Source organism: Chrysemys picta, chromosome 7 (assembly GCF_011386835.1).
Source record: "Chrysemys picta bellii isolate R12L10 chromosome 7, ASM1138683v2, whole genome shotgun sequence".
Taxonomy (NCBI): Eukaryota; Metazoa; Chordata; order Testudines; family Emydidae; genus Chrysemys; species Chrysemys picta.
The window spans coordinates 105,887,221-105,900,771 of record NC_088797.1 but is presented as its reverse complement, the minus strand read 5'-3'; the positions used below and the strand labels follow the sequence as shown (position 1 = coordinate 105,900,771).

Here is a 13,551-nt window from a genome sequence, read left to right as displayed (position 1 = left end):
TGCAGGGCATGAAAAAGATGAGTCAGGTATGCTCTTATAACTTTTATGACTGACCCTCACAATTTATGGTTACAGGCTATGGTATTTCATAAATGAAATAACTAACATTTTTGATTCTCTATCTAGTAAACTGATTAGTTTTAAATTATCTATTCTTAGCATCAATAAGGACAAACCATTGAAAAGTTCTGTAGATAATCTTATCCCAATTGCTTTAAAAATGATATTACAGAATGGGAAAGATCTCACTGTGTTAGAATTAAGTACTTGGCACAATACTGGTTGCCTTGAAGTCAGACATGAAAAAGCTTCAGTGAACAGAAAAGAATACATTGACAAATGTATCAAGAAATGGCCATATCGTTCTGAGTACTTTAGGTCTAACTGCTGCCAATAATCATTTATGGTGCTTGAGATTTTTATTTTTTTATGTTTAGATTATTTGGAATCTATTGTTAACCACCTTACTTAATTCTTTTTATCCCAATAATCTTCTAACTATAATGTTTTGATTGTTATCTTGTTCATTGTCATTTTAAAAATATTAACTAGTATATCCATATAATATTCATTCTTGCATTGTGTGATTTGTTCTGCTACAAAAAATTCTTAATAATATACATGAACATGAAAAAGAATCCTAGGACTCTTGCAAGGATTATTATTACATCAAGGCATTCCTCTAGGCTTTTGTGCATCTTCACAGGTTCGAGTACATCTTCCCATACAAAATCAACTGCCTCTTTAGCATTCACAGTCAAAAGGGAAACTCAAAGAAAATAGACAAGGGAGCACTTACATTTATAAATATTGGCTATAATACTTACTATTCACGGGATAATAGTTTTGATGAGAAGATTTCCATCAATCCAGCAGCAGATACAAAACTTGACAAAGAGTGTGGCAAAGAAGGAAGTGGTGCATAATAAAAGAACGAAAACGAACTTTGTTAATGATGATGATAACATTTATTTTGACTTTTTGAGATTCTGATCCATCAGTAACATTCAGACTGGAATCTGTTGGATATAGTGAAAATCTGTTTATAGTGAAGCAATCCAGAGTTTGCATGTTTGTATGTTGCATTGCAGATTATTTTACTCCTCTTATGTGAAGAAAATGATGATTATAAGAAAGTTTTACTGCGTGCTGTCCTCATGTAGCCATAGAAAACCAGGTGAGATTCAGCTGGAAGTTGAGTTAAGTATTAGGGGTAGATCCTAAGTTGATGTAGGTTGTCATGTCTCCATTGAAGTCAATAAAACTATGACAATTTACATCAGCCGAGGATCTGATCCTAGGGGTTCATTTTCACTTGTAAAGCCCTAAATGGCCTGCATTAGTCTACCTGAGAGATTCTCTTTCTCTCTGAGATTCACTGCAGAGGCCCTGATGCTACATCCCTCTCAACAGAGCAGTCTCCATAATAGCCCTGGAGTTCTTGAATGTCCTTCGACCCCTGGCCTGAAATAGCTCAGAATAGCTGACTTTCAGGGCACACTACAAGGTCTGTTTGTTTCACCTGGCTTTTGAAAAGAACTAGGGGAAAGTGACAAACTAGCACACGTGTGCTCATACCTTGTGTATGGCAAAGGAATGCTTGCCTCCGATTTCAGGGCTGTCTATAGCACAGGCTTTCCTTGCAGCAAAGGACCTTCTGTGTTTCTCTCTGCCAGACTCTCTTATATTACATCATCTGGCACTGACTGCATTAGCCTTGAGTGCATTGGCACCATCGATGTCATTTGCTTCATTGTCCCCTTGGTTCTTCCTGCATCTTCCATGCAACCCTCGACAGCAGCTCTATCCTTCTCCCTTCCAACCTTTAGGACCCCACCAGGTATTGGCAGTACCAAAACCTCCACTAACACCATCTGGAGCTGCTCTTCCATTCACTAGGAGAGCTACATCTTCTCCTCTTCAGACTCTGACCATGAACAGACCTATATTTCCTCCATGGTCTTTCAGCTCTCCATACAGGTCATGCTCTAGGGACACCTGGACCAAGGAAAAAGAACAGTATCCTTACATAGAGTCTCCAGTATGGTACCCACCACCATGGGCAGTGCAGAGATTAGAATACTCTCCTGGGCCTTATTGGGCATCTTGGACTGTTCCAAGAGCATCTAGATCTGCATCAGAATCTCCATCTAGGAGGAGGTCACCTTTCCCTATCCAGCCTCGTCCATATGTATGACAGCATGCCAGGTTTCACCTCAGATGTCTGCAGGCCTGGCTTCACTCAGTACATCCTCCAAGCAGATGTTCTCTGGACATGCTGATTTGTGTACTTCCACAACTGCTTCAGTCCCTGGATTGGTGGCTGGATCCTGAGAACATACGCAAAGGGGTTCCTTTTCTGCTGGAACCAACAATAACTGTTGTAACAGACATGTCCACCAAAGACTGGGGGGCTTATCTGGGTCAACTTCAGGCGTCAGCACTTTGGAATCCTCAGGAGATTTCACTCTATATAAATGTGCTAGAGCTTTGAGCTATTCATTGGGCCTGAGATCGACCATCAGGGATTGAGCGGTTCAAGTTTTCACAGTCAATACCATAGCTATGTTTTAGCTGAACAAACAGGGAGCTGTAAGGTCATATCAGCTGTGCCAGGAAGCAATCCATTTGTTGAGCTTTTGTATAAAGAACAATATCTCACTAAAAGCCTTTTACCTTCCAGGATTGAGGAACGCTAATGTGGATTCTCTCAGCAGGAACTTCATAGACCATCTGAGTAGTCAATAAGAAGAAACATTCTGCACCAGATCTTCCAAATTTGGGGACACCTGGTAATAGACCTTTTTTGCAACTAATCTGAACAGCCAGTGCAAGAGATTCTGCTCCAGTGCAGGTCACAGCCTGGGTTCCGTGACGGATGCTTTTCTCATGATGGAGAAATCTGCTGTATGCATTCCCTCCAGTCACTTCCATTCTGAGGGTGAATGACAAGACAAACTTAATCTTTGTAGTGCCTGCCTGGCCAAGACAGTATAGGTTCGTGGACCTAAATCAACTCTCCGTTTGGCCACTTGTTGTTTTACCCTTGGTTGAGGTTTTCCTGTCTCAAGACCAAGTCATGTCTCTACATTCCAACTCACAGTCTCTCCATGTCACGCCCATAAACCACACATTCCTGTTTGAGTAATGAAGAGACACTGCTCCAGAGATATCCAGACCATTTGGTGAAAAGCAGAAAGGATTCCTCTAGAGCCACATATGCAATGAAATGGAAAAGGTTTTCAGTCTGGGTGGAATCTCACCATTGATCTCCAGATTGTATAGAGATTAGACATCTACTTTACTACCTACTGCATGTGAAATCCTCTGGTCTCTCTTCCAGGTCAGTGAGTGTCCACTTTGCATCCTCTCTGCCATACACCCTTCATTGGATGGGTTTTCTATCTTTTTGCGTTCCTTGGTTTCCAGATTTTTAAAGGGACTTATTAACATGTGCCTTCCTGTGTCCAGCCTAGTACTTTCATGGGACCTGAATTTAGTATTGTCCTGCTCAGTCGATAGTACTGTCCTCCCTTTTAAACATTTGATGACACCATCTCTGTTGCTGTTGTCAATGAAAACAGAATTCTTAGTAGCGATTATCCCTGTGAGGAGATTCTCAGAGCTTCAGGCACCTTGTGCAGGAGGATCAGCTAACTTTTTCACAAAAACAAGGTCTGTTTTAGGCCATGCCCTAAGGTGGTATCAGCATTGCACCTGAATGAGACAATTTGCCCTCCCAGTATTCTCTTCCAAGGCTGAAGAAAAACCTCAAATCTTGGATGTTTGCAGGGCTTTGGCATTTTACCTGGACCACACAGATCCTCCCTTAGGCTCTTTGTAATCTATGCTGAAAGGATCAAATGACAACCTGTTACAGCCCAGCATATTTCACATTGGATTTCAGTCTTCCTCAAACTCTGCTATAATCTTGCTAAGGTCTCTCCTCCACCAAAGATAATGGCTCACTCTATTAGGGCTCACTCCTCTTCACCAGCTTTTTTGAGCAACATTCCTGTATTGGACATTTCCAAAACAACAACATGGACATCTTATACATGCCTTTTCCAGACACTATGCTATCACTCAAGTTTCCCAAAATGATGCCAACTTCATCAAGTCAGTGTTGCAGTCTCCAAATCAAAGTTCCACCACCTATTAGGAAACTGCTGTTGAATCACTTGCAGTGGAATGTATATGTTCACAATCACTCAAAGGGAAAAAAAACAAACCCAATCACCTATACAGTAACTGTTCTTCAAGATGTGTTATGCATATTCTATGACCCTCCCACTTTCCCCACTATTTTCAGTATTAGCTTCTGGCGGTACGAAGGAATGGAGAGGAAAGCAGCAATCATGCCCCTTTATACTCTTGGCTCATCGCATGAGGATAGTGAAGGCTTGTGCAGGCAAAAGTCTCCCACTTGAGTGCATGATTGGGTGCACGTACACCTGCAGTAAACTGTATATGTGTATGATGCATCTCAAAGAACAACAATAACGGTATAGGTAAATAACCATTTTTTGTGTGTTTTTACCTAGTTGAGACAAGATACTCTTCTTAACGACTACCATCATTGGCGATGAGCACTACCATCACCGGCCAAATCAGCACTATACAGTATAGTATTTTAAACGTAACAGGGTTACAGATATTGGGCCAAATATTCAACTGGCGTAATTTGGTGTAGCTCAATTGAAATCAGTGGAGCTATACAGACTTATACCAGCTGAAGATTTGGCACACTGTCACATTTTAATTATGGGGGTATTATATCCTGACGAATTTTTGTCATGCGTCATTTGTTTCTATAGATAAATAACAAACATGCTGCTGTTTATACATTGTGTGACTCAGTGCCACTGTAAAAATAATAGTAAAAGAAGAGAATGAATTTTAGACAACAGGGCTGGAAAATTGTTGCACAACACTATGTAGCTTATGTCCTGATTACTTTTCATTCACTCATAGAATCATAGAATATCAGGGTTGGAAGGGACCTCAGGAGGTCATCTAGTCCAACCCCCGCTCAAAGCAGGACCAATCCCCAACTAAATCATCCCAGCTAGGGCTTTGTCAAGCCTCACCTTAAAAACCTCTAAGGAAGGAGGTAACCCTAGGTAACCCATTCCAGTGCTTCACCACCCTCCTAGTGAAAAAGTTTTCCTAATATCCAACCTAAACCTCCCACAATTTATGGTTTATTAAGTGAAATCAGTTAATTCTGAAAAGTGAAGTATTCCTGATCAGATCTTGGAAGCTAACCATATATCTTGTTGTTCAACTCCAATAAAATAGGAATATAGGAACTCATCCCTTATACGGTGCCACAAGGTTTCATTGTAGAATTCAATTTGTGTGTTTTATATTGCTTTCTGAGTGACAAAAACCCTTCACTCATCATATTCTACTTTTCTGTAGATTAAGAAATAATTTTTTTTGTCTTTTTTAATTCTTATTTTCTGTGTGTACAACGTTTTGTGCTCTATTTCTACAAGAGAGTGAGGAGAAAGGAGAGATTTTTAAATTTGATTACTTCTTTTTGTACAGGGGGAAACCAAACAAATGGGAGCAATTTAATATTTGAAATGGAAAGGACAAAATGCTTGTATTTTCCAGATGTGCCTTTTTATAAGGTTCCCATTTCTCCTGAGGTACACGTGAGTCAGGGAATCTGCCAAAAATAGGTTCTAATATGCACTGGCAGACTCTATCTTTATCTCAGAAAGAAAAGCAATCTCCAAGAATTGAACGATTCACTATTACCACTGAAACATAAACATGAACTCTACAGAGCACCTTTAATTAAAAGTAAATGCAAGGGAAATTTGATCTTGTATTTGAGAAATGTTCTATGTGGAATTGTTTTGAGTACTGGTGATATCAGTTTTGTGAGTGTAATGATCATTTTCCCAATTTCATATTGAGTATGAATACCATCATTCATACTATAGATGAGTAAAAGAAAAGACTGGTAAGCTCTTAGGTGACCAAATTTGGTTTTGTACCAATTCTCATTGGCTGTTAAGTTTTGTCGGGCTGATTTCTCAATAATGCTGCCTTGGCATCATTAAATGTTCTACTAATATATTCAGTGGTAGCTTATGTAAATGAATGAGTGCTAAATTTAGCCCACATTATAATGGAATTTGTAAATTCAATTATATTAATTATCCACCTATCTCTGTTATTTCTTTTCTGGCTAATTTACTTGCAGAATGTGAGCGCTTTTATATAATATGCATGTTGTTTATGGCTAGTATATTTAGCCCATCCTCGTTGTGTTTTCAATAGATTCTCTTCCCTATTAGGTCTTCAACTCTATTTTATGATAATTGATCATTTGATTTCTATGAGTGATGATAATACAAAAAAACCCATTGGTTTGATTAAGGACTTTGATCTGTAAAATTGCCAATTACTGCTAGTTTAAAGTTAATTTAATTCAAAATGGCTCTTTGTAAGTTATGTGATCGATAAAGTTAAAGTAGTTTTGCTTAATGACAAATATGAAGTTAAAATGCCTGTGAGGAAAATATACTAAGGAATATTAAGTCACTTTTTTGTGATGTTCCATAAAGTTTTTCAGAAGGGATATGTAGTTTATTTTGCTAGTAGGAAACTAAAATCTTTTGATTTGGGATTTTTTTAAATGTTTTACTAGTGATGTGCAGTTTCTGTGTCTGATGGTCTGGGCCACTAAGTGTTCACTTTATATCTGTAGATTAATGTGGCCAAATTTTTTAAAACTGGATCCCTAACGTCAGGTTCGTAAATCCATATGTAACTACTTCAATAGAACTGCCCTGTTTTTCAAAAGTGCTGAGATCTGCAGATCCCAGTGGAATTTGAGAATGCTAAGTCCTTCTAATAATCAAGCCACTTTTATTCAAGTGCATACGTGTGGCTTCAGGAGCCTAACTTTAGATACCTATGTTCAAAAATTTTGGCCTGATAGGAATAAATAAACTTAAAGCTTCAGACCATCAGACCTGGAAACTTAAAGTTACTAGCACAACATAAAAGAAATCCCAATTTTTTAAAAAAGTTTCACTTTTAACCAAAAATAAATTCTAATTTTACCTATTTTTCATATTAAATAGTATGTTGACTTGATCTTCTGATACAGAGGTCACTGAGAACTGTATTTCAATGTAAATCAGGAGCAAATTGTACATCGTTTGTTAGACAAACACGGAAAATGAATGTTGCTCCGAGCATTATTTTCATTAATCATGTAACTAATGCAGCAATGCTGTTTATAGGATAAAAGCTATCCTTGGTAATCTGACTATTCCCTGGAAAGACATATTGTAAATTTAACTGGACTGTGGATGTGAAATTCCTCATTATAGGATATGCTTAATCAGGTCTTGGAAAAATAGATTCATTACTATTGAGTAGGCACCTTCATATGGTAAGTGTGGAGCCTAAACTATTAATCTCTGTAAGAAAAAATCTGAGATTTCTTTCCTTTATGACTGCAAATATAACCTTACAAATAGGAACTCATGCAGTGTTATCTTCCCTCGTCTGTAGACACAACCCAACTGTCTTTGCTGCTGTTCATAGCTTTCCGATCCAGCAGCAGATTAAAATTACCAGTTATGATCACTTTCCCAGTTGCTATCAGAACTCTGTAAAAGTCAGCAAAACCGACAAGAAACATGTCATATTCACTCTGCAGATGGTTGGATGAGGACCCAAAGATAGAGGTTATGGAAGAGGAGCGTAGCAAAGGCCCCCTCCCTGCAAGAGTCAGTATTTGCTTTTCATATGAGAGTAGGCGTGGGGGAGAAATGCCATCTACCTCCTTTTGCTGCAGCCAGGAGGCTTGGGCAGGACTATAGCAACAAAGACTTCGTCATCACAATCACCACTGAATAGCTGAGAGAGAGAGAGAGAGCTCCTCTCCTCCAGTAGCCATAAAGAGGAGATGAGGCTTCAAATTTGACACTTACCAGGCAGAGACTGATATGAAAGACATTTCTCTTGAGTTAGGATCCAAGAATAGTACTTCAGTAGGAATCCAATACCCTCCCTCATCTTTTGTATCTGCCTATGGCTAATAGAGGGCTGGTAAATACTTCAAGCCCTGTGTTTAACTCTGTTTGCTCCTGTCTTAAAATGTAGCCATGAAATGGACCTTCAATTACCTTAAAAGTACTTTTCCTCTTCTCCTGACATTTCTGCTGGCTCTCAATAAGTAAATTGAATGTTTCAATATGAGCAAACATATCCAGCGTAGCTCTAGGGTTTACCCTGCCCGAAATGAATGGAGGGAATTATGTGAAATGGCAGGGAGTCATCCAGAACCACTAGGTTTTTGTATCACAACATTCGGCTTCTTTTCAAATAATGTAATTTCACATGGTCTATCCATGATGTTCTCATAATAGCATGAGTGTGTAACTATGATTTAGAAATTATGGATTGCCTTCCAAGATGCTGATAAAAATAAGGTATTGTTTACAATGAATTCTAGTAACTAAAACAATCTATAAATGGAGCCATGTGAAGTAGAAATGAAACACCAATATCAAGATTCCATGTACAGTACATGCAATAAAAGGCTAAGCTATTTCAAACATTTGAATTGTTCCCATGGCAGTGATCAGGAAACTTGGCAAACTCACAGTGTGTATTGTAATTTAAAGTATTAGTGTGTGGCTAACGTTTTTATAATCATTTGTTTGGAAGCGTGTCGGATAGCAATCTAATAAAGTGTAACGAGAATGGGTTAAGGAAGGGGGGGCATATAACATGAGGGTAAATGGCAAAAAAGGAAATTGCAGAGAAACCAAAAAAAAGCAAAGGTGGGTTTTATCTTCACCAGCAGGGGAAGGATGTTATGAACCGAAACACAATACTTAGTGAGTGTAACACTGCAGTATAACTTCCAATGCAGTGATTGAAAAGCTGCAATGATTTCACAGCCAACATGCTGTTGAAATCTAGCCTGAAAACAGTGTATGAACAAGCCTGCAATGTCCTTGTATTCTTTCAGCAATATGAATTTTTGTCATCATACAGATAGCTTGAATTTTATGAAAATAAATCATTGGACTTCCATGTTCAATTGGAATACTTGCTTGTATTTGCCCTTCCATTCGCTTCTGAAGTAAACCGACAGCCCTGTTACCTTGTTGTGTGATGTCCTATAATGTAGAGGGATAATTTTTTGTAATGTTTTTCATCAACTCAGAATGTTATTTTGAATAATGTTGAAGATTATCAAATATCCAGTAATAAGATTAAAACTATTTATAATCTGTTTAATCTATTCCTTTTTCTTTTTTAGCGTGGTGCTTTTTCTAAAAATATAAAATATGAAAAGAAAAAAGAAAAAAGAAGTAGAGCTGTAATTCAATGTACTTTTTAAACCATGTAGTGTTTAGGGGCGACAGCAATTAGTACAGGCTGATAATCAATATGATATAAAGTATAGGGATATAACATTTGACAAGTTCTTTCCGTAGACTTTTTCTGAAATATTGAGATAGTTAATCAGTAACTCTTGAGAGACTTGTTATTGTCAGCAGTAAAAATTAGGTTGTAAGTGAAAAGCTAGAAGCAAAACTGTATTCATAATGGCAAAGTTTGAGAGGAAGTTTTCAAGAATAAAGCAGATAAAGATTCACAGCAGTATATGAAATCATACATAGACAACCAGTTCATCAAAATCAGTTCATCAGTAACATGTTCTATTCAAAATTCATTTTTCCCAGCACCTGCCACCTCCATTACCCAGCAAAACTCCACCACCGCCTCCTCCAAAGACTACTCGAAAGCAAACATCTGTTGACTCTGGGATTGTCCAGTGAACAAGAAAGCATTTCTCCAAAGATGAAGCTGTAATATTTCATTTCCCTAAATATTTTAAGGTATATAACAGTTACCTCATTCACGCCTGTAGTGTCTAACATTTAGTGAAATGATTCTAACTCTGAACGGAACTCATTTGTAACAGTAAATCAGTTTTCTAAAGAGATCATGCCACTGGAATAAAGCTGTCACAGGATAAGGTGACCCATTGCTTTTGTGGAGCTTGTGACCTATTTTCAAAGCAAGGGGGCATTTGTCAACTTATAATACACTATTTCCTATTTCAGAACGTTTTGCTTTGTCATACCAAACTACTTAACAGAAAATAGAAATGGATACTGGTGTGTAATAATGACCATTGGGCACTATGGGCCTGATCCCAACACCTTTGGAAGTCAGTGAGAACATTGGGCCTAATAACAATACTAAGAAGCAGCATTATGATAGCTTCAAATAAAAAATGTGTTCAGCGCATTACACATTCAAAACCTGATTTTCCTGTAGCTTTTTTAATTGCTCTGTGTTATAAATAAGCTGATTTCTGATGAGCTTTTTTAAAACTTTCATTAGTGGTTGGGCACTCCTCCTTCTGTCTGATATCATTTTAAATTAAGATAACTTTTTAGCTACTGAACAGGCACTAATTTATAGGAAAAGAAACCAAGTATACAAATATGGGACCTGATGTGATTCTACAACTGAACAGTTAAACATAAGAACAGGAAGAGCTTTTTTTATAATGTGTAATATTTTAGGTGGATTAGGACAAATTGAATGTTATCTTTTTGTCCCTGTGTCATCATTCTGTACAGAAGTTTGTATATATGATGGTTCTTAGAATGTTTTTAATTTTTGCTGCCTGCTTTTCATATAATAATGATTTGATGTATCTGCAAATGATTCCTTATGTGTTTTTAATTTTAACTGCTGGAAGTGTATAAATAGCTAACTTTTTTTTTTTTTTTTTTCAAAAATTGGCATCTGAAAATATTGGACAATGATAAGGGAAAAGAAAAGGAAAGTAACTCTTTTTTTTTATTCCTCTGTGTTTTTTATTGCCCTCTCACTATATATTTTTTACTATCTACAATCTTTATAATCTTACAGTAGATTGTTTTAAATACATCACTGACTCAAAAAATTAAGGATTATTTTTAAAAAAAGGTTTGTCTAAGAAAATAAATGTATCTACTTTATATATTTTTCATCCTTTTTACGGAAGTGTTATTAATTTCAGGAGCTGCTTTGTTAAATGTCTGTACTTTTAATTTTCTGAAATGCAGATTTATAACAAGAATAATTTGAAACTGCCTCTGATAAAGTCTACATTCTTACCCTATTATTTTATAATAGTTACATAACTTGTTTATGATGCATAATGTAGTGTTGAAATAAATAAGAATTTCAACACTATAAGGGTGCATCTTTTATATGTCATTCACATTGCAATTGACAGCCTATTTCAATTTTAAAGCCATTGTTGTATAAACAGCACATAAAATAGCTTAGTTTTACGTGGCGCTTTAATGCTTACTTGATGCCAACCAGATAAAAATAAAAGGCAGAGACATGACTTATGGAGCAGTAAAGCAACAATTATATTAAATATACAAATAGTCCTTGTCAGCTCAACTGGTCAGATAAATATGCAAATTACTTTGCCTTTAAGCACCATGGAGCTTTGGATCACAACCAAGCACTTTTTGTTACAACAGAGAGAACATGCCACCTGACCAGAATTTCTCCATACAACTGAACTTCTTATACACAAGTTACAAGTTGTCCTCCAATTCCAGTTTACTATTTTTTATTAATATGACCTTTGATCCAAAGGGTTTAAGCAGAAAAGGATTCCAGGCTACAGTCAATCAGAAAAGTGTTTGGGTTTTTTTAGGTAATGAAGAATTTAAATTGCAGTATGGTATGTAGCAAGAGAGTTTTGAATTTAAGAATTTTTTTTTTGTTCTTGCTCTTGTTTTAAGGAACTGTGCTGAAATCTCCTAAATGTCATTGTGTGTGGTAATTTTTCCAGTCATTTTAATTCGTCTTAATTTCAGTTAAGAGCTTGCCTCAGAGGGCTAAATTTTCATCTGGACCTTAACACAGTCTCTACTTGTGCACACGTGAAATTGCATACATGGGCCTGTGCATACTTTTTGCAGGGACAAACACTTGCACATGGCTTTTGCAAATTCTAACTTTTGTGCGAATGTTAGAATTTGGTTCTGCAAGACTATTTAGGACAAGTAAAATTTGCACTCATACATGGATCTTACAGCTTCCCCTACTCTGCAAGCACAGGCACTGACTTTGCTGGGGGGGGGGGGGGGCTCAACCCTTGGCCTGCCCACTCCACCCCTTCTCCCAAGCTTCCACCCTTAACCCGCCTCTTCTCCCCCCTCCACCACCTCCCCCTTTACTCTGCACGCCGTGTCCTCGCTCCTTCCCCCTCCGCCCAGCCTCCTGAACGCCACAAACCAGCTGATTGCCACAGGGAGGAGCGAGGACATGGCCCGCAGCCTCCCCCTTCCTCCCCTGCCTCCTGCCCATGGCAATCAGCTGGTTTGCGGCGTTCAGGAGGCATGGGAGGGAGGCTGCACACCATGTCCTCACTCCTTCCCCCCTCCCCCCAGCCTCCTGAATGCCACAAACCAGCTGATTGCCGTGGGCAGGAGGCGAGGGGAGCAGGGGGAAGGCACTGATCCGCGGGGTCCACCTGCGAGTGAGAGGCTCTGATTGGGGCATAGAGGAGCTGATGGGGAGCTGCCAGCCGTGGATAAAGCAGGCAGCCAAACAACATTATAGCGGAGCATTGCACAACTTTAAACGAGCATGTTCTGTAATGGAGCAGGGACGTAACATCGAAACAACATTAAGCGAGAGGACGTTAAGTGGGGAGTTACTGTACAAAACCCAGCCACCAAGAATCCCTTCCTTCACCACAGCTATTGCTGGCAAGCCACATTTCACCAAGCCTAGGAACTAATCCAACAACAACCTTCTTACCCATTGATCACGCTGGTAGGATTGTCATTTTTCCAGCAAGATAAACTCTTGTTTCACACTCTAGTGATGTCGCATCAGAACATCCAAATGCAATGTGAGGATACTATATTTAAAAAAAAAAATTGCAGCATTTTGTAGTATCAAGAGTAGAATGACATTTCGCAGTCCCCGGAATTGATTTCAGGGCCTGTGAGCATCCTTCAAGTCTCTTTGCAAGATACAGGCTCACCCTAATAAAACCAAGATGATCCTAAAACTATTGGGACAGGTGACACTCCTCTTGGCCTCGCAGACCAGACCTGCCAAAGGGTGTCACTGTTAGTCACACTCTAGAGTTCAGCTGGTTACTGCTCTGGCCAGTTCCAGCTATCAGGCTCCAAACACGATCTTTTCACCTTTCCTGCCTGGCTATGGTCCCCAGTATTTTTGCTGTGAGCTACAGTCAACTCATACATGAAAGCTAGTGGTACATTTAGCTGGTTCCCTATATTTATAAGTGCAGAATGATATTATCAGGAGATGGCTTATCACACGTTCATCACTCATGCAGTTTGATTGTTGTCTCTTAAACTACAAAGATTAAAACATCCTTGTCTAAAATGAAGGTACTTAGTTCCTCCATGGACCCAATATTTCAAACTTTATGGGCATATAAGCCCGAGTTGCAAGCTGCTATTGAAACCAACAGAAGACTGCAAAATCAGCCATTGGTGTACA

The 13,551-nt window shown here is 38.4% G+C and overlaps 1 protein-coding gene across 2 annotated transcripts in view; it reads left to right on the top strand.

The window, feature by feature from the left end:
- DOCK1 (dedicator of cytokinesis 1) overlaps positions 1-11,241 on the top strand; it is a 538,667-nt gene extending 527,426 nt beyond the window's left edge. For both annotated transcript variants that reach the window (XM_065552235.1, XM_065552233.1), the window contains exon 52: positions 9,732-11,241. In XM_065552235.1, the coding sequence (XP_065408307.1) occupies positions 9,732-9,827 (96 nt within the window). In that variant the 3' untranslated portion in view covers positions 9,828-11,241. The remainder of the gene's footprint in view (positions 1-9,731) is intronic.
- The last annotated feature ends 2,310 nt before the right edge of the window (positions 11,242-13,551 follow it).